The sequence below is a fragment of the Nesoenas mayeri genome, assembly GCF_963082525.1.
Source record: "Nesoenas mayeri genome assembly, chromosome: 33".
Classification (NCBI taxonomy): Eukaryota; Metazoa; Chordata; class Aves; order Columbiformes; family Columbidae; genus Nesoenas; species Nesoenas mayeri.
The window spans coordinates 264200-285236 of record NC_137573.1 but is presented as its reverse complement, the minus strand read 5'-3'; the positions used below and the strand labels follow the sequence as shown (position 1 = coordinate 285236).

Here is a 21037-nt window from a genome sequence, read left to right as displayed (position 1 = left end):
TAACCTGCCCCCGAACGCCTGGGTCCCCCCGAACACCTGGGTCCCCCCGGACGCCTGGGTCCCTCCCGGACGCCTGGGTCCCCGTACCTGGTGACATCGCCGCAGGCGTGGCCGTGGGCGGAGCCCAGGAGCGCCCCCAGCACCCCCCGCAGCGCCCCCTGCAGCTCCGCGGCAGCACCGGCCCCCGGCGGCTCCTCTGGGTGGGGGGGACACGGGTCAGCACCCATGGGTGCCCCCCACACCCCCCCCCTCCCGGACGCCTGGGTCCCCCACCATACATGTCTCCATCCCCCACAATGGGTGCTCCCGGACGCCTGGGTCCCGCCTCCTGCCACATCCCACCCCCTACAATGGGTCCTCCCGGATGCCTGGGTCCCTCACCTAAGGGTGCCCCCCCCCCCGCCCACCCCCCGGACGCCTGGGTCCCCCAGATGCCTGGGTCACCCCAAATCCATCAGAGAACCCCCAGCACCCGTTGAACCCCAGAGACCCCCCGAACACCTGGGTCCCCCCTATGGGTCCCCCCTATGGTCCCCCCTTTCCTTCATGGGTGTCCCCGGACGCCTGGGTCCCCCGAACGCCTGGGTCCCCCCATCCCCACAACAGGTCTCCCGGATGCCTGGGTCCCCCCACCCAAGGGTCCCCCCACCCCCCCACAACAGGTCTCCCGGACGCCTGGGTCCCCCGGACGCCTGGGTCCCCCCACCCAAGGGTACCCCCCTCCCCACAACATGTCTCCCGGACTCCTGGGTCCCCCGGACGCCTGGGTCCCCCCCTACCCACAACAGGTCTCCTGGACGCCTGGGTCCCCCGGATGCCTGGGTCCCCCCCTCCCCACAATGTGTCTCCTGACGCCTGGGTCCCCCCACCCAAGGAATCCACCTCCCCACATGTGTCCCCCGGATGCCTGGGTCCCCCGGACGCCTGGGTCCTCACCTTGGGGTCGCAGGTGACGCTGGCAGCGGGGACAGCGGGGGAGGGGCGGCTCGTCCTGCCCCTCCCCCTCCCCCGGCCCTCCCCCTCCTCAGGGCCCCCCCCGGAGCACTCGGGGCAGCAGCGACCTGGGGGGCAGGGGGGGGTCAGCACCCCAAAAAACAGAGCCGGGACCCCTCAAATCCCACAGACCCTCCCCCAGCACCCAGAGACCCACAGAGACCCCACCCCGGACGCCTGGGTCCCCCGAACGCCTGGGTCCCTCCCTCTCCCCCAGAGATCCCCCGGTCGCCTGGGTCCCCCCCAAATCCATCAGAGACACCCCCCCCCCAGCACCCATTGACCCCCAGAGACCCCACCCCGAACGCCTGGGTCCCCCGAACTCCTGGGTCCCCCCATCTCCCCCAATAGGTCCGCCCGGACGCCTGGGTCCCCCGAACGCCTGGGTCCCCCCCTCTCCCCAGAGACCCCCCGAACGCCTGGGTCCCCCGAACTCCTGGGTCCCCCTCCCTCTCCCTAGAGACCCCCCTGAATGCCTGGGTCCCCCAAACGCCTGGGTCCCCCCCTCTCCCCCAGAGACCCCCCCGAACGCCTGGGTCCCCCCAAATCCATCAGAGACACACCCCCCCCCCCCCCCCAGCATCCATTGACCCCAGAGACCCCACCCCGGACCCCTGGGTCCCCCCCTTTCCCCTAGTGGATCCTCCCGGACGCCTGGGTCCCCTCACCCAAGGGTGCCCCCCCCACCACCCCCGGATGCCTGGGTCCCCCAAATCCATCAGAGACCGCCCCCCCCAGCACCCATTGACCCCCAGAGACCCCACCCCGAACGCCTGGGTCCCCGAACACCTGGGTCCCCCAATGTCCCCAAAGGGGTCCCCCGGACGCCTGGGTCCCCCCCAGCACCCACTGACCCCCCTCACGTGTGTGGGTGCAGGGGGGGCACAGCCCCCCCGGGGGTCCCACGGCGCCTCGTGTCCCCAACAGGGGTCGCCCCACAGCCGCGGCAGCGCCAGCACCCCCAGCACAACTGGGGGGGGCACCCCAAAAATAGGGTCACCCCCACCCATGGGTGTCACCCCCATCCCCCCCACACTCATGGGTGCCCCCCCAATATGTTCCTTTTCCCCCCCACAATGGGCTTCCCACCCACTCTATGGGTGCCCCCCATGGACAAACCCCCCCGCCATGGGTGCCCCACCATAGGTTCCCCAGCTCCCATGTCCCCCCCACCCAAGGGTGGCCCCTATGGGTCCCCCCACACTATAGGGATCCCCCATTATTGACCCCACCCATGGGTGCCCATTATTGACCCCCTATTATTTACCCCCATTGTTGACCCCACCCATGGGTGCCCATTATTGACCCCCATTATTGACCCCCCCATTATTGACCCCACCCATGGGTGCCCATTATTGACCCCCCATTATTTACCCCCACCATAGGTGCCCATTATTTACCCCCATTGTTGACCCCACCCATGGGTGCCCATTATTGACCCCCACCCATGGGTGCCCACTATTGACACCCATTATTGACCCCCCATTATTGACCCCACCCATGGGTGCCCATTATTGACTCCCATTATTGACCCCCCATTATTGACCCCCACCCATGGGTGCCCATTATTTACCCCCCATTATTTACCCCCATTATTGACCCCCACCCATGGGTGCCCATTATTGACCCCCCATTATCGACTCTCATTATTGACCCCCCATTATCGACCCCCACCCATGGGTGCCCCCCACGTCCCCCCCACCCATGGGTGCCCCCGACTCACCCATTGCGTGGGGGAGGGGCTGTGCTGGGGGGGGGCCCCGGGGCCCAGACACCCCGGGTGGAAACAGCGGTGGCACCGGCTGCACTCCAGGAGGCGCTGCCAACGGCACCCAACGGCACCCAATGGCACCCAACGGCACCCAATGGAACCCAATGGCACCCAGTGGCACCTCCCGGGTCACCCCATGTCCCTCCAGGTCACCCATGTCACCCAGTGTCACCCCATGTCCCCCCAGTGTCACCCAGTGCACTCCAGGAGGCGCTGTCAATGGCACCAATGGCACCCAGTGGCACCCAGTGGCACCCAACGGCACCCAATGGCACCCAACGGTGCCCAATGGCACCCAATGGCACCCAGTGGCACCCAACGGCACCCAATGGCATCCAGTGGAAACCAATGGCACCCAATGGCACCCAACGGCACCCAGTGGAACCCAATGGCACCCAACGGCACCCAATGGAACCCAACGGCACCCAGTGGCACCCAGAGGCACCCAGTGGCACCCAACGGCACCCAATGGCACCCAACGGCACCCAATGGAACCCAATGGAACCCAGTGGCACCCAGTGGCACCTAGTGGCACCCAACGGCAGCCAGTGGCACCCAGTGGCACCCAACGGCACCCAACGGCACCCAATGGCACCCAACGGCACCCAATGGAACCCAATGGCACCAAATGGCACCCAATGGCACCCAATGGAACCCAATGGCACCCAATGGCACCCAGTGGCACCTCCCGGGTCACTCCATGTCCCCCCAGGTCACCCAGTGTCACCCCATGTCCCCATATCCTCCTGTCCCCAATGTCTCATTGTCCCCAGTGTCCCATTGTCCCCTCACTGTCCCATTGTCCCCAATGCCCCCCACCCCCACCATGTCCCCCACCCCCCCCATACCCCACATTGTCCCCATGCCCCCCATTGTCCCCAATGTCCCCCATCCCCTCAATGTCCCCATTGTCCCCATTGCCCCCATATCCCCATGTCCCCCATCCCCCCCATGTCCCATTGCCCCCATGTCCCCCATCCCCTCATGTCCCCCATTGTCCCCAATGCTCCCCATTGTCCCCAATGCCCCCCATGTCCCCCACCCCCCATTGTCCCCCACTGTCCCCCCCACTCCCCCCATTGTCCCCAACGTCCCCATCCCCTCATTGTCCCCAATGTCCCCATTGTCCCCCCATCCCCTCCATGTCCCCATGTTTCCCATTGTTCCCAATGCCCCCATTGTCCTCAATGTCCCCATTGTCCCCCATGTCCCCCACCCCCCCCATTGTCCCCCATCCCCCCATTGCCCCCCATGTCCCCAATGTCCCATTATCCCCCCACTGTCCCCCCATCCCCTCAATGTCCCCCACCCCCCGCATTGTCCCCAATGCCCCCCATCCCCTCAATGTCCTTATTGTCCCCATTGCCTCCCATCCCCCCCATGTCCCCCATTGTCCCCAATGTCCCCATGTCCCCCCATCCCCTCAATGTCCCCATTGTCCCCCATCCCCCCCCACATCCCCCATTGTCCCCAATGTCCCCATGTCCCCCATTGCCCCCCATGTCTCCAATGCCCCCATCCCCCCCATGTCTCCCATTGTCCCCAATGCCCCCATTGTTCCCAATGTCCCCATGTCCTCCCAATCCCCTCAATGTCCCTATTGTCCCATTGCCCCCCATCCCCCCCATGTCCCCCATCCCCCCATTGTCCCCATTGCCCCCCATTGTCCCCAATGCCCATGTCCCCAATGCCCCCCACCCCTACCATGTCCCCCATTGTCCCAAATGTCTCCATGTCCCATTGTCCCCATGTCCCCCATTGTCCCCAATGTCCCCATGTCCCCCCAATCCCCTCAATGTCCCCATTGTCCCCAATGCCCCCCATTGTCCCCAATGTCCCCATCCCCCCCATTGCCCCCCATGTCCCCATTGTCCCCCACTGTCCCCCATCCCCCCCATTGTCCCCAATGTCCCCATGTCCCCATTGCCCCCCAGTGTCCCCCATCTCCCCTGTCCCCATGCCTCCATGTCCCCCATTGTCCCCAATGTCCCCCATCCCCCCCACTGTCCCCATGTCCCCAATGTCCCCATTGTCCCCCAATGTCCCCCCAAATCCCCTCAATGTCCCCAATGTCCCCATGTTCCCCCACTGTCCCCCCATCCCCTCAATGTCTCCATTGTCCCCATGTTCCCCCACTGTCCCCCCATCCCCTCAATGTCCCCATTGTCCCCAATGCCCCCCATGTCCCCCCATCGCCCCCATGTCCCCATTGTCCCATACTCCCATGTCCCCCATTGTTCCCAATATCCCCACGTCCCCCCATCCCCCCCATGTCCCCCATTGCCCCCAATGTCCCATGTCCCCCCATCCCCTCAATGTCCCCATTGCCCCCATCCCCCCATGTTCCCCATTGTCCCCATGTCCCCCAATCCCCTCAATGTCCTTATTGTCCTCATGTCCCCCATCGTCCCCCACCCCCCTCGTTGTCCCCAATGTCCCCCATCCCCTCATGTCCCCCATTGTCCCCAATGCCCCCATGTCCCCCCATCCCCTCAATGTCCCCATCCCCGCCATGTCCCAATGCCCTCATTGCCCCCATTGTCCCCATGTCCCCCAATCCCCTCAATGTCCCCATTGTCCCAATGCCCCCCATCCCCCATTGTCCCCAATGTCCCCCATCCCCCCCATTGCCCCCCATGTCCCAATGTCCTCATTGTCCCCCCATGCTCCCCATTGTCCCAATGTCCCCCATCCCCTCAATGTCCCCATTGTCCCCAATGCCCCCCATGTCCCCCCACCCCCCCAATGTCCCCATTGTCCCCATGTCCCATGTCCCCCATTGTTCCCAATATCCCCATGTCCCCCCATCCCCTCAATGTCCCCATTGCCCCCATCCCCCCCATGTTCCCCATTGTCCCCATGTCCCCCAATCCTCTCAATGTCCTTATTGTCCTCATGTCCCCATCGTCCCCCACCCCCCTCGTTGTCCCCAATGTCCCCCATCCCCTCATGTCCCCCATTGTCCCCAATGTCCCCATGTCCCCCCATCCCCTCAATGTCCCCATCCCCCCATGTCCCCAATGCCCCCATTGCCCCCATTGTCCCCATGTCCCCCCAATCCCCTCAATGTCCCCATTGTCCCCAATGCCCCCCATCCCCCCATTGTCCCCAATGTCCCCCATCCCCCCCATTGCCCCCCATGTCCCCATTGTCCCCCCATGCTCCCCATTGTCCCAATGTCCCTATGTCCCCCATCCCCTCATTGTCCCCAATGCCCCCATGTCCCAATGCCCCCAACCCCCCATGTCCCCATTGCCCCCCATGTCCCCCACCCCCCCACCCCCCCCATTGTCCCATCCCCCCCACCCCCCCCATGTCCCCCACCCCCCCCATTGTCCCCAACGTCCCCACCCCCCCTGTCCCCCCACCTTTCCGGCGCGTCCCCTCCTCCCGCAGCCGTGGCAGCTCTGGCAGCGCGGCAGCTCCAGCGCGTCTGGCCGGGGCCGGCGCCTCGGGGCCCAGGCAGAACCGGTGGAAGGGCTGGCAGCACACCTGGCACAGCACCAGCTGCAAACGGCACCCGCCGTCACCTATGGACTCCTATGAACACCTATGGACTCCTATGAATGCCTATGGACGCCTATGGATCCCGCAGAGCCTGACAATGGGGCCCCGGGGCCGCCATTTTGTTCCCTCAGGTGATTCAGGCGCCATCTTGCCCTGAGGAGACTTTCCCGCCCTTTTGCCCTGAGGTGATTCTGGGTCACATAAATCACTTATAAACACATATAAATCACTTATAATCACCTATAAATGATCTATAGACATCTACAAATGCTATAGATGATCTATGGGTGGTCACAAACACCCACAGGGGCTGAAAATGGCCCTTAGTGCTGTCATTTTGTTCCCTGAGGTGATTCAGGCGCCATCTTGCCCTGAGGAGACTTTCCCGCCCTTTTGCCCTGAGGTGATTCTGGATCACATAAATCACTTATAAACACATATAAATCACTTATAATCACCTATAAATGATCTATAGACATCTATAAATGCTATAGATGATCTATGGGTGGTCACAAACACCCACAGGGGCTGAAAATGGGCCTTAGTGCTGTCATTTTGTTCCCTGAGGTGATTCAGGCGCCATCTTGCCCTGAGGAGACTTTCCCGCCCTTTTGCCCTGAGGCGATTCTGGGTCACATAAATCACTTATAAACACATATAAATCACCTATAGACACCTATAGATCATCTATAGACACTTATATATACTATAGATGATCTAACCTCAGGGCCTGAAAATGGGCCCTTAGTGCCGTCACTTTGTCCCCTGAGGTGATTCAGGCGCCATCTTGCCCTGAGGAGACTTTCCCGCCCTTTTGCCCTGAGGTGATTCTGGATCACATAAATCACTTATAAACACATATAAATCACTTATAATCACCTATAAATAATCTATAGACATCTATAAATGCTATAGATGATCTATGGGTGGTCACAAACACCCACAGGGGCTGAAAATGGGCCCTTAGTGCCGTCACTTTGTCCCCTGAGGTGATTCAGGCGCCATCTTGCCCTGAGGAGACTTTCCCGCCCTTTTGCCCTGAGGCGATTCTGGGTCACATAAATCACTTATAAACACATATAAATCACTTATAATCACCTATAAATGATCTATAGACATCTATAAATGCTATAGATGATCTATGGGTGGTCACAAACACCCACAGGGGCTGAAAATGGGCCCTTAGTGCTGTCATTTTGTTCCCTGAGGTGATTCAGGCGCCATCTTGCCCTGAGGAGACTTTCCCGCCCTTTTGCCCTGAGGTGATTCTGGGTCACTTAAATCACTTATAAATACATATAAATCACTTATAATCACCTATAAATGATCTATAGACATCTACAAATGCTATAGATGATCTATGGGTGGTCACAAACACCCACAGGGGCTGAAAATGGGGCCTTAGTGCCGTCATTTTGTTCCCTGAGGTGATTCAGGCGCCATCTTGCCCTGAGGAGACTTTCCCGCCCTTTTGCCCTGAGGCGATTCTGGGTCACATAAATCACTTATAAACACATATAAATCACTTATAATCACCTATAAATGATCTATAGACATCTATAAATGCTATAGATGATCTATGGGTGGTCACAAACACCCACAGGGGCTGAAAATGGGCCCTTAGTGCTGTCACTTTGTTCCCTGAGGTGATTCAGGCGCCATCTTGCCCTGAGGAGACTTTCCCGCCCTTTTGCCCTGAGGTGATTCTGGGTCACATAAATCACTTACAAACACATATAAATCACTTATAATCACCTATAAATGATCTATAGACATCTACAAATGCTATAGATGATCTATGGGTGGTCACAAACACCCACAGGGGCTGAAAATGGGCCCTTAGTGCTGTCATTTTGTTCCCTGAGGTGATTCAGGCGCCATCTTGCCCTGAGGAGACTTTCCCGCCCTTTTGCCCTGAAGTGATTCTGGATCACATAAATCACTTATAAACACATATAAATCACTTATAATGACCTATAAATGACCTATAGACATCTACAAATGCTATAGATGATCTATGGGTGGTCACAAACACCCACAGGGGCTGAAAATGGGCCCTTAGTGCTGTCATTTTGTTCCCTGAGGTGATTCAGGCGCCATCTTGCCCTGAGGAGACTTTCCCGCCCTTTTGCCCTGAGGCGATTCTGGGTCACTTAAATCACTTATAAACACATATAAATCACTTATAATCACCTATAAATGATCTATAGACATCTACAAATGCTATAGATGATCTATGGGTGGTCACAAACACCCACAGGGGCTGAAAATGGGCCCTTAGTGCTGTCACTTTGTTCCCTGAGGTGATTCAGGCGCCATCTTGCCCTGAGGAGACTTTCCCGCCCTTTTGCCCTGAGGCGATTCTGGGTCACTTAAATCACTTATAAACACATATAAATCACTTATAATCACCTATAAATGATCTATAGACATCTACAAATGCTATAGATGATCTATGGGTGGTCACAAACACCCACAGGGGCTGAAAATGGGCCCTTAGTGCCGTCATTTTGTTCCCTGAGGTGATTCAGGCGCCATCTTGCCCTGAGGAGACTTTCCCGCCCTTTTGCCCTGAGGTGATTCTAGGTCGTATAAATCACTTATAGATACCTATAAATCACTTATAGACACCTATAGATCATCTATAGACACCTATATATCACCTCTGGGTGCTCACAGACACCCACAGGTCCCAAAAATGGGCCCTTAGTGCCGTCATTTTGTCCCCTGAGGTGATTCAGGCGCCATCTTGCCCTGAGGTGATTCTGGGACATATAGATCACCTATAGACACCTATAGATCATCTATGGGTCCCTACAGACACAGACACACAATGGATCCGTATAGACTCCTCCCCAGCAGAAACGGACCCAGGAGTTCAGGAGGGACCCAGGAGTTCCCCAAAGGACCCAGGAGTTCGGGAGGGGACCCAGGAGTTCCCCAAAGGACCCAGAATTTCAGGAGGGACCCAGGAGTTCCCCAAAGGACCCAGGAGTGACCCAGGAGTTCGGGAGGGACCCAGGAGTTCAGGAGGGACTTAGGAGTTCAGGGAGGGGACCCAGGAGTTTGGGAGGGACCCAGGAGTTTGGGAGGGACCCAGGCGTCCGGGAGGGGACCCAGGAGCTCGGGGGGGGACCCAGGCGTCCGGGGGGGGACCCAGGCGTCCGGGGGGGAAGCCAGGAGTTCGGGAGGGGACCCAGGAGTTCGGGAGGGGACCCAGGAGTTCCCCAAAGGACCCAGGAGTTCAGGAGGGACCCAGGTGTCCGGGAGGGGACCCAGGAGTTCGGGAGGGGACCCAGGAGTTCCCCAAAGGACCCAGGAGTTCGGGAGGGGACCCAGGCGTCCGGGAGGGACTCAGGAGTTCAGGGAGGGGACCCAGGAGCTCGGGAGGGACCCAGGAGTTCCCCAAAGGACCCAGGCATCCGGGAGGGACCCAGGAGTTTGGGAGGGACCCAGGCGTCCGGGAGGGGACCCAGGAGTTCGGGAAGGACCCAGGAGTTCCCCAAAGGACCCAGGCGTCCGGGAGGGGACCCAGGCGTCCGGGAGGGCCGCGCTGTGCGCACCTGGTGCTGGCCCCTGCTGGCGCACAGCAGGCAGAGCACGGGGCCGCTGGGGGGGACGGAGCCCACGACGCTCAGACCCCCCATGAGCCACACGTTGTCCAGGGCCGGGTCCTCCTGGGGGGACACACACCCTATGGAGCCCTATACACACCTATAGACACCCATAGAGACACCCCCATACACCCCTATGGACCCATAGAGACACCCCCATAAAACCCTATAGACCCCCCATGAGCCACACGTTGTCCAGGGCCGGGTCCTCCTGGGGGGACACACACCCTATGGAGCCCTATACACACCTATAGACACCCATAGACATACCCATACAACCCTATGGACCCATAGAGACACCCCCATAAACCCCTATGGACCCATAGAGACACCCCCATACACCCTATGGGACCCATAGAGACACCCCCCATACACCCCTACGGACCCATAGAGACCCCTATGGACCCATAGAGACACCCCCATACACCCCTATGGACCCATAGAGACACCCCCATACACCCCTACGGACCCATAGAGACCCCTATGGACCCATAGAGACACCCCCATACACCCCTATGGACCCATAGAGGACACCCCCATACACCCTACGGACCCATAGAGACACCCCCATACACCCCTATGGACCCATAGAGACACCCCCATTACACCCCTACGGACCCATAGAGACACCCCTATACACCCCTATGGACCCATAGAGACACCCCCATACACCCCTATGGACCCATAGAGACACCCCCATAAAACCCTATGGACCCATAAAGACACCCCCATACACCCCTATGGACCCATAGAGACACCCCCCATACACCCCTACGGACCCATAGAGACCCCTATGGACCCATAGAGACACCCCCCATACACCCCTACGGACCCATAGAGACACACCCCATACACCCCTATGGACCCATAGAGACACCCCCATACACCCCTACCGGACCCATAGAGACCCCTATGGACCCATAGAGACACCCCCATACACCCCTATGGACCCATAGAGACAGCCCCATACACCCCTACGGACCCATAGAGACCCCTATGGACCCATAGAGACACCCCCATACACCCCTATGGACCCATAGAGACACCCATAGACATACCCCCATACATCCCTATGGACCCATAGAGACACCCATAGACACACCCCCATACACCCCTATGGACCCATAGAGACACGCCCCATACACCCCTACGGACCCATAGAGACCCCTATGGACCCATAGAGACACCCCCATACACCCCTATGGACCCATAGAGACCCCAATGGACCCATAAAGACACCCCCATACACCCCTATGGACCCATAGAGACCCCTCCTGGACCCATAGAGACACCCCCATACACCCCTATGGACCCATAGACACACCCCCATACACCCCTATGGACCCATAGAGACACCCTAGAGACCCTTACGGATCCATATAGACACCCCCATACACCCCTATAGACCTTTAGAGACACCCTAGAGACCCCTATGGACCCATAGAGACACCTACAGACCCCTATGGACCCACAGAGACACCCCCATACACCCCTATGGACCCATAGAGACACCCCCATAAAACCCTATGGACCCATAGAGACACCCCCATACACCCCTATGGACCCATAGAGGACACCCCCATACACCCCTACGGACCCATAGAGACCCCTATGGACCCATAGAGACACCCCCATACACCCCTATGGACCCATAGACACACCCTCATACACCCCTATGGACCCATAGAGACCCCTATGGACCCATAGAGACACCCCCATACACCCCTATGGACCCATAGAGACCCCAATGGACCCATAAAGACACCCCCATACACCCCTATGGACCCATAGAGACCCCTCTGGACCCATAGAGACACCCCCATACACCCCTATGGACCCATAGACACACCCTCATACACCCCTATGGACCCATAGAGACCCCTATGGACCCATAGAGACACCCCCATACACCCCTATGGACCCATAGAGACACCCCCATACACCCCTATGGACCCATAGAGACACCCCCATACACCCCTATAGACCTTTAGAGACATCCTAGGGACCTCTATGGACCCACAGAGACACCTCCATATACCCCTATGGACCCATAGAGACCCCTATGGACCCATAGAGACACCCCCATACACCCCTATAGACCTTTAGAGACATCCTAGGGACCTCTATGGACCCACAGAGACACCTCCATATACCCCTATGGACCCATAGAGACCCCTATGGACCCATAGAGACACCCCCATACACCCCTATAGACCTCTAGAGACCCTATGGACCCATAGACAGACCCCCATACACCCCTACGGACCCATAGAGACACCCTAGAGACCCTTACGGATCCATATAGACACCCCCATACACCCCTATAGACCTCTAGAGACACCCTAGAGACCCCTATGGACCCATAGAGACACCTACAGACCCCTATGGACCCACAGAGACACCCCCATACACCCCTATGGACCCATAGAGACACCCCCATACACCCCTATGGACTCATAGACACACCCCCATACACCCCTACGGACCCATAGAGACACCCCCATACACCCCTACGGACCCATAGAGACCCCTATGGACCCATAGAGACACCCCCATACACCCCTACGGACCCATAGAGACCCCAATGGACCCATAAAGACACCCCCATACACCCCTATGGATCCACAGAGACCCCTCTGGACCCATAGAGACACCCCCATACACCCCTATGGACCCACAGAGACCCCTCTGGACCCATAGAGACACCCCCATACACCCCTATGGACCCACAGAGACCCCTCTGGACCCATAGAGACACCCCCATACACCCCTATGGACCCATAGAGACCTCTATGGACCCATAGAGACACCCCCATACACCCCTATGGACCCATAGAGACCTCTATGGACCCATAGAGACACCCCCATACACCCCTATGGACCCATAGAGACACCCCGGGTGTATTTGGGGGGTATTTCAGGGGTACTTGGGGGTGTTTTGGGGGTATTTCGGGTGTATTTGGAGGTGCATTGGGGGGTACTCGGGGGTGTTTTGGGGGTATTCCAGGTGTATTGGCGGGTGTATGGGGGGTGTTTTTAGGGTATTCCGGGTGTATTTTGGGGTGTACTGGGGGGTATATTGGGGGGTGGTTTTAGGGTATTCCGAGTGTATTGGGGGTGTATTGGGGGGTACTTGGGGGTGGTTTTGGGGTATTCCAGGTGTATTGGGGGGTGTATTTGGGGTATTCCGGGTGTATTGGGGGTGTATTGGGGGGTGTTTTTAGGGTATTCCGGGTGTATTGGGGGTATTTGGGGTGTATTGGGGGGTGTATTGGGGGTATTGGAGGGGTGTATTGGAGGGGTGTTATTGGAGGGGTGTATTGGGGTATTTCAGGGTACTTGGGGTATTTGGGGTGTATGTTGACGGTGTATTGAGGGGTACTTGGGGGTGGTTTTGGGGTATTCCGGGTGTATTGGAGGGGTGTATTGGAGGGGTGTATTGGGGTATTTTTGGGTGTATGTTGGGGGCTATTGGGGGGTACTTGGGGGTGGTTTTGGGGTATTTCGAGTGTATTTGGGAGTGTATTGGAGGGGTGTATTGGGGGTATTTCAGGCATATTTTGGGGTACTTGGGGGTGTTTCGGGGGTATTCCGGGTGTATTGGGGGTGTATTGGGGGGTACTTGGGGTCTTTTGGGGGTATTGGGGGGGGTGTATTGGGGTATTCCAGGTGTACTGGGGGGGTGTATTGGGGGGTGTATTGGGAGGTGTATTGGGGGGGGTTTGGGTATTCCGGGTGTATTGGAGGGGTGTATTGGGGTATTTCAGGGGTACTTGGGGTATTTTGGGTGTATGTTGGGGTGTATTGGGTGGTACGTGGGGGTGTTTTTGGGGTATTTCGGGTGTATTTGGGGGTGTATTGGGGGGTATTTGGGGTGTATTGGGGGGTATTTCAGGCGTATTTGGGGGTGTTTTGGGGGTATTCCGGGTGTATTGGGGTGTTTGGGGGTGTATTGGGGGGTACTTGGGGGGGTGTTTTTGGGGTATTGGGGGGGGTGTATTGGGGGGGTGTACTGGGGTATTCCGGGTGTATTGGGGGGGTATTTGGGGTGTATTGGGGGTATTTCAGGGGTACTTGGGGGTGGTTTTGGGGTATTCCGGGTGTATTGGGGGGTGCATTGGGGGGCTGCATTGGGGGTACTCCAGGTGTATTGGGGGGTGCATTGGGGGGTATTGGGGGGGTATTTTGGGGGTCCCCACCTTGAAATCCACCCGCAGGCGGTTGTGGCCGTCGCTGGGGCGGCCCCTCCCCCCCCAGCCGCTCTGGGGGGACCCGGGGGGGGCCCAATCCTGCAAGGGGGGGAGGGGCCACGGTCACATGGGGTGGGGGGGGGACACACAACACTGCGCCCCTCCCCTTCGTCACCCCATATACCCACACAGCCCATCCCCCCATTGTCCCCATTGTCACCATTGTCCCCCATTGTCCCCCATGTCCCCACGTCCCCATTGTCCCCCATCATCCCCATGTCCCATTGTCCCCTGTACCCCCATTGTCCCCCCATTGCCCCCCATGTCCCTGTTGTTGCCTCATTGTCGCCCATGTTCCCCTGTCCCCACGTCCCCATTGTCCCCCTGTCCCCACTGTCCCCATGTCCCCCCATTGTCCCCATTGCCCCCCTGTCCCTGCATCCCCATATCCCCATTGTCCCCCTGTCCCCATATCCCCCATTGTCCCCATTGTCCCCATGTGCCCATAATCCCCATTAATCCCCTGTCCCCCATTGTCCCCATATCCCCCTCATTGTCCCCCTTGTCCCCATATCCCCCCCATTAACCCCATGTCCCCCTGTTCCCCCATTGTCCCCATGTCCCCCCCTTGCTCCCATTACCCCCATGTCCCCCCCACTGTCCCCATATCCCCATTGTCCCCCATCATCCCCACATTGTCCCCATGTCCCCATATCCCCATTGCCCCCATATCCCTCCATTGCCCCCATGTGCCCCATTGCCCCCATGTGCCCCATTGTCCCCCATGTCCCCCCATTGTCCCCCATCCCCATATTCCATGTCCCCACATTGTCCCCATGTCCCCCCATTGTCCCCCATCCCCATATCCCATGTCCCCCCAATGTCCCCATGTCCTCATATCCCCCCATTAACCCCATGTCCCCCTGTTCCCCCATTGTCCCCATCCCCCCATTGTCCCCATGTCCCCCTGTCCCCCCATTGTCCCCATGTCCCCCCATTGTCCCCCATCCCCATATCCCATGTCCCCCCAATGTCCCCATGTCCCCATATCCCCCCATTGTCCCCATGTCCCCCTGTCCCCCCATTGTCCCCATGTCCCCCCATTGTCCCCATTGTCCCACCCCCATCCTCCTCCTGGCCCGCAGCTGCAGCAGCGGTTGGAGCGGCCGGCGGGGGCGGGGCGGCTCCTCGGGGTCCTCCAGGGGGCGCTCTGGGGACAATAATGGGGGGACATTGGGGACAATAGGGGGACAATGGGGGGACAATGGGGGGACAATGGGGGGACAATGGGGGGACAATGGGGACATGGGCAGAGACACAATGTCCTCATGCCCCCCCCCCGTATCACACATTCCCTCCCCCCATCATCATGTGTCCCCCCCATTGTCACACATGTCCCCTCATTTCCCCCCATGTCCCAGTGCCCCCCAGGGTCCTAAAGCCCCCCCAGTGACCCCCAGTGCACCCCAGGGTCCTAAAGCCCCCCCAGTGATCCCCAGTGCCCCCCAGGGTCCTAAAGCCCCCCCAGTGATCCCCAGTGACCCCCAGGGTCCTAAAGCTCCCCCAGCGACCCCCAGGGTCCTAAAGCCCCCCCAGTGACCCCCAGTGCCCCCCAGGGTCCTAAACGCCCCCCAGTGACCCCCAGGGTCCTAAACGCCCCCCAGTGACCCCCAGTGACCCCCAGGGTCCTAAAGCCCCCCCAGTGACCCCCAGGGTCCTAAAGTCCCTCCCAGTGCCTCCCAGGGTCCTAGTGCTCCCCCAGTGACCCCCAGGGTCCTAGTGCCCCCCCAGGGACCCCCAGGGTCCTAAAGCCCCTCCCAGTGACCCCCAGGGTCCTAAAGCCCCCCCAGTGACCCCCAGGGTCCTAAAGCCTCCCCAGTGCCCCCCAGGGTCCTAGTGCCCCCCCTAGTGCCCCCTAGGGTCCTAAAACCCCGTCCAGTGACCCCCAGGGTCCTAAAGCCCCCCCAGTGCCCCCCAGGGTCCTAGTGCCCCCCCAGTGCCCCCCAGGGTCCTAAAGCCCCTCCCAGTGAGCCCCAGGGACCCCCAGGGTCCTAAAGCCCCCCCAGTGACCCCCAGGGTCCTAGTGCCCCCCCAGGGACCCCCAGGGTCCTAAAGCCCCCCCAGTGACCCCCAGGGTCCTAAAGCCCCTCCCAGTGACCCCCAGGGTCCTAGTGCCCCCCTAGTGGCCCCCAGGGTCCTAAAACCCCGCCCAGTGACCCCCAGGGTCCTAGTGCCCCCCCAGTGACCCCCAGGGTCCTAGTGCCCCTCCAGTGACCCCCAGGGTCCTAGTGCCCCCCCAGTCATGTCCCAATGTCCCCACTGTCCCCTCACCATCGGTTGCCGTCCCCGCACCATCCTGCTCGGTGGGCGTGGCCGTGGGCGTGGCCGTGGGCGGGGCCCGTGGGCGGGGCCTGAGGAGGCGCCGCCCCGAACGCCTCGGAGGCTCCGCCCCCCCCGGGTCCCCCCCGGTGTCCCCCCCCATGTCCCCCGAGTCCCCCGAGTCCTCCGAGTCCCAGGGGGTCACGCGGGGGGGGCAGCGGCCTGGGGACAAAGGGACAATGGGGACATTGGGGACAATGGGGGGACATTGGGGACAACGGGGTAGTGGGGACAAGGGGACATTGGGGGTAATGGGGGGACAATGGGGGGACAATGGGGGGACAATGGAGGGACAATGGAGGGACAATGGAGGGACAATGGAGGGACAATGGAGGGACAATGGAGGGACAATGGGGACATTGGGGGTAATGGGGGGACATTGGGGCAATGGGGGGACATTGGGGATAATGGAGACAATGGGGACATTGGGGGGACAAGGGGGGGACAAGGGGGGGACAAGGGGGACATTCAGAACATTGGGGGGACATTGGGGACAAGGGGGGACATTGGGGGAACATGGGGCAATGGGGGTAATGGGGGGACATTGGGGACAATGGGGGGACATTATGGAGACAATGGGGACATTGGGGATAATGGAGACAATGGGGACATTGGGGGGACATTGGGGACAAGGGGGACATTGGGCAATGGGGGTAATGGTGGGGACATTGGAATAATGGGGACAATGGGATAATGGGGGGACATTGGGGATAATGGGGAGGCATTGGGGGGACAAGGGGGGAACATGAAGGCAATGGGGGTAATGGGGGGACATTGGGGACAATGGGGACAATGTGATAATGGGGGGACATTGGGGATAATGGGGGGACATTGGGGACAATGGGGTTAATGGGGACAATGGGGACAAGGAGGACATTGGGCAATGGGGGGACATTGGGGACGAGGGGGTACATGGGGCAATGGGGGACATTGGGGGCAATGGGGGGACATTGAGGGCAATGGGGCAATGGGGACATAGGGGGTGACAAGGGGGGTGACAAGGGGGTGACAATAAGGACAGTGGGGATATTTGGTGTATTGGGGACATGGGTGACATTGGGGGGGGACAGTGGGGGGGACAGAGCTGGGACCCGTGCCCCCCCATCCCCGTATCCCCCTGTCCCCCCCATATCCCCATGTCCCCAGTGACCCCCCCAGTGACCCCCAGTGACCCCCAGGGTCCTAAAGCCCCCCCCAATGACACCCAGTGACCCCCAGGGTCCTAAAGCCCCCCCCAAAGACACTGAGTGATCCCCAGGGTCCCAGTGCCCCCCCAGTGACCCCCAATGACCCCCAGGGTCCTAAAGCCCCCCAATGACCCCCCAGTTACCCCCAGGGTCCTAAAGCCCCCCCCAAAGACACCGAGTGATCCCCAGGGTCCTAGTGCCCCCCCAGTGACCCCCAATGACCCCCAGGGTCCTAAAGCCCCCCCAATGACCCCCAGTGACCCCCAGGGTCCTAAAGCCCCCCCAGTGACCCCCAGGGTCCTAACCCCCCCCCCCCCAATGACCCCCAGTGACCCCCAGGGGTCCTAGTGCCCCCCCAGTGACCCCCAGGGTCCTAAAGCCCCCCACAGTGACCCCCAGTGACCCCCAGGGTCCTAGTGCCCCCCCAGTGACCCCCAGGGTCCTAAAGTCCCCCCAATGACACCCAGTGACCCCCAGGGTCCTAAAGCCCCTCCCAGTGACCCCCAGGGTCCTAAAGTCCCCCCAGTGCCCCCCAGGGTCCTAAAGCCCCCCTAGTGACCCCCAGGGTCCTAAAGCCCCCCCCCAGTGCCCCCCAGGGTCCTAAAGCCCCCCTAGTGATCCCCAGGGTCCTAGTGCCCCCCAAGTGACCCCCAGGGTCCTAAAGCCCCCCTAGTGAACCCCAGGGTCCTAAAGCCCCCCCCAGTGACCCCCAGTGATCCCCAGGGTCCTAAAGCCCCCCCAGTGACCCCCAGGGTCCCAGTGCCCCCTCCAATGACCCCCAGGGTCCTAAGCCCCCCCAGTGAACCCCAGGGTCCTAAAGCCCCCCCAGTGAACCCCAGGGTCCTAGTGCCCCCCCAATGACCCCCAGGGTCCTAAAGCCCCCCCCCAGTGACCCCCAGGGTCCTAGTGCCCCCTCCAATGACCCCCAGGGTCCTAAAGCCCCCCCAGTGACCCCCAGTGACCCCCAGGGTCCTAAAGCCCCCCCGCAATGACCCCAAATCATGTCCCCATGTCCCCCCCGTACCTCTGTCTGTCCTCTGTCCCTGTCCCTGCTCGGGGACCATGTGGCCGGGGGGAGGGGAGGGGGGGAGGGGACACCTGATGGGGGGGGTGGGGACACCTGAGAGGGGGGGGGAGGGGCACCTCCAGGAAAGGACCCAGGAGTTCGGGGAGGGGGGCGGACCCAGGAGTTCGGGGGCGGGGACCCAGGAGTTCGGGAAGAGGGGGGGATGCAGGAGTTCGGGAAGAGAGGGGGGGACCCAGGAGTGCCCCATGGACCCAGGAGTTCGGGAGATGACCCAGGAGTGCCCCATGGACCCAGGAGCTCGGGAGAGGACCCAGGAGTGCCCCATGGACCCAGGAGTTCGGGAGAGGACCCAGGAGTGCCCCATGGACCCAGGAGTTCGGGAGAGGACCCAGGAGTGCCCCACGGACCCAGGAGCTCGGGAGAGGGACCCAGGAGTGCCCCATGGACCCAGGAGTTCGGGAGAGGACCCAGGAGTGCCCCATGGACCCAGGAGTTCGGGAGAGGACCCAGGAGTTCGGGAGAGGACCCAGGAGTGCCCCATGGACCCAGGAGTTCGGGAGAGGACCCAGGAGTTCGGGAGAGGACCCAGGAGTGCCCCATGGACCCAGGAGATCAGGGGTGGCGGGGGGGGGGAGGGGGAGGGGGACAAGGGACCCAGGCGTCCGGGAAGGGAACCCAGTGTTTTGGTGGGGACGCCTACAGCCACATACGTCCCCTATAGCTCCATGTGTCCCCTATAGAGCCCATACACCCCTATAGACCCCCATATGACTCCTACACACCCCATACGTGCTCTGTGGACACCGTATGTTATCTATAGCTCCATATGTCCCCTATAGATCCCACATAGCCCCTATAGATTCCATACAATGCCTACAGACCCCACGTCCCTATAGAGCCCACATATACCTTGCAACTCTACATGTCTCCTATAGAGCCCATACGTCTTCTACAGCACCTACAAACCCCTATAGACCCCATATGTCCCCTATAGCCCCATACACCCCCTATAAATCCCATACACCCCCCATAGACCCATATGTGCTCTGTGGACACCGTATGTTACCTATAGCTCCATATGTCCCCTATAGATTCCATACAACGCCTACAGACCCCACATCCCTATAGAGCCCACATATACCTTGCAATTCCATATGTCCCCTATAGAGCCTATACATCTCCTATAACGCCTATAAGCCCCATACGTCCCCTATAGACCCCATACGTCCTCTATAGACCCCATATGTCCCCCATATGTCCCCTATAGACCCCATGTGTTGTCTATAGGTGCACATGTGTCCTACTGACCCCGTATGTCCCCTATAGCACCACATGTCCCTTATAGCCCCATACACCCCCCACACGGAGGAGTTCATGGAGGGACCCAGGAGTGCCCCAGGAGTTCATGGAGGGACCCAGGAGTGCCCCCTTAGAGCCCCATACGTGCCCTATAGCCCCCACAGGTCCCCTATGGATTCCATACGTCCCCACCTCTCTGCGCCAGCCGCTCCAGCTTCCGCGCCTCGATCTTCTCACAGCGCCGGTACCTGCGGGGGGGGCGTCAGGGGACCCAGGAGTGCCCCGGGGACCCAGGCGTTCGGGAGGGACCCAGGAGTGCCCCAGGGACCCAGGAGTTCGGGAGGGACCCAGGAGTTCGGGAGGGGACCCAGGAGTTCTGAGAGGGACACAAACAAGGGACCCAGGTGTCCGGGGGAGGATCCAGACAAGGGACCCAGGCGTCCTGGCAGAGGAACCCAGGCGTCCGGGGGGGAGGGACCCAGGGAAGGGACCCCAGGTGTCCGGGGGAGGGTCCGGGAAAGGGACCCAGGAGTTCGGGAGGGACACAAACAAGGGACCCAGGCGTCCGGGGGAGACACAAAGAAGGGACCCAGGCGTCCGGGGAAGGACCCAGGTGTCCAGAAGTGATAGAAAGAAGGGACCCAGGCGTCCGGGGGAGACACAAAGAAGGGACCCAGGCGTCCGGGGGAGACACAAAGAAGGGACCCAGGCGTCCGGGGGGGTTAGAAAGAAGGGGACCCAGGCGTCCGGGGGAGACACAAAGAAGGGACCCAGGCGTCCGGGGGGGTTAGAAAGAAGGGACCCAGGCGTCCGGGGGAGACACAAAGAAGGGACCCAGGCGTCCGGGGGAGACACAAAGAAGGAACCCAGGCGTCCGGGGGAGACACAAAGAAGGACCCAGGCGTCCGGGGGGGACACAAAGAAGGGACCCAGGCGTCCGGGGGGGACACAAAGAAGGGACCCAGGCGTCCAGGATGGGACCCAGGTGTCCAGGGGTGACATAAAGAATGGACCCAGGCGTCCGGGGGGGTTAGAAAGAATGGACCCAGGCGTCCGGGGGAAGGGGACCC

General features: G+C 60.4%; 2 protein-coding genes across 3 annotated transcripts in view; one reads left to right on the top strand and one right to left on the bottom strand.

Annotated features, from left to right (window-relative positions):
- PSENEN (presenilin enhancer, gamma-secretase subunit) overlaps positions 1 to 21037 on the top strand; it is a 156706-nt gene that overhangs the window by 108993 nt on the left and 26676 nt on the right. The window contains exon 1 of one of the 2 annotated variants that reach the window (XM_080361556.1): positions 9751 to 9768. The exons of the other annotated variant lie outside the window; for it this stretch is intronic. The gene's annotated coding sequence lies outside the window, so the exon portion shown is untranslated. Of the gene's footprint in view, positions 1 to 9750; positions 9769 to 21037 lie in introns of those variants that run through there. 2 annotated transcript variants of the gene reach the window in all.
- The window catches only part of LOC308051187 (uncharacterized protein), a gene marked incomplete at its 5' end in the record, with an annotated part of 32981 nt that overhangs the window by 999 nt on the left and 10945 nt on the right, over positions 1 to 21037 (bottom strand). Inside the window, 10 exons of the mRNA XM_080361537.1 lie at positions 88 to 196; positions 937 to 1061; positions 1857 to 1963; positions 2717 to 2812; positions 6133 to 6271; positions 9835 to 9948; positions 14085 to 14174; positions 15197 to 15285; positions 16407 to 16616; positions 20160 to 20215. Coding sequence (XP_080217663.1) covers positions 88 to 196; positions 937 to 1061; positions 1857 to 1963; positions 2717 to 2812; positions 6133 to 6271; positions 9835 to 9948; positions 14085 to 14174; positions 15197 to 15285; positions 16407 to 16616; positions 20160 to 20215 — 1135 coding nt within the window. The remainder of the gene's footprint in view (positions 1 to 87; positions 197 to 936; positions 1062 to 1856; positions 1964 to 2716; positions 2813 to 6132; positions 6272 to 9834; positions 9949 to 14084; positions 14175 to 15196; positions 15286 to 16406; positions 16617 to 20159; positions 20216 to 21037) is intronic.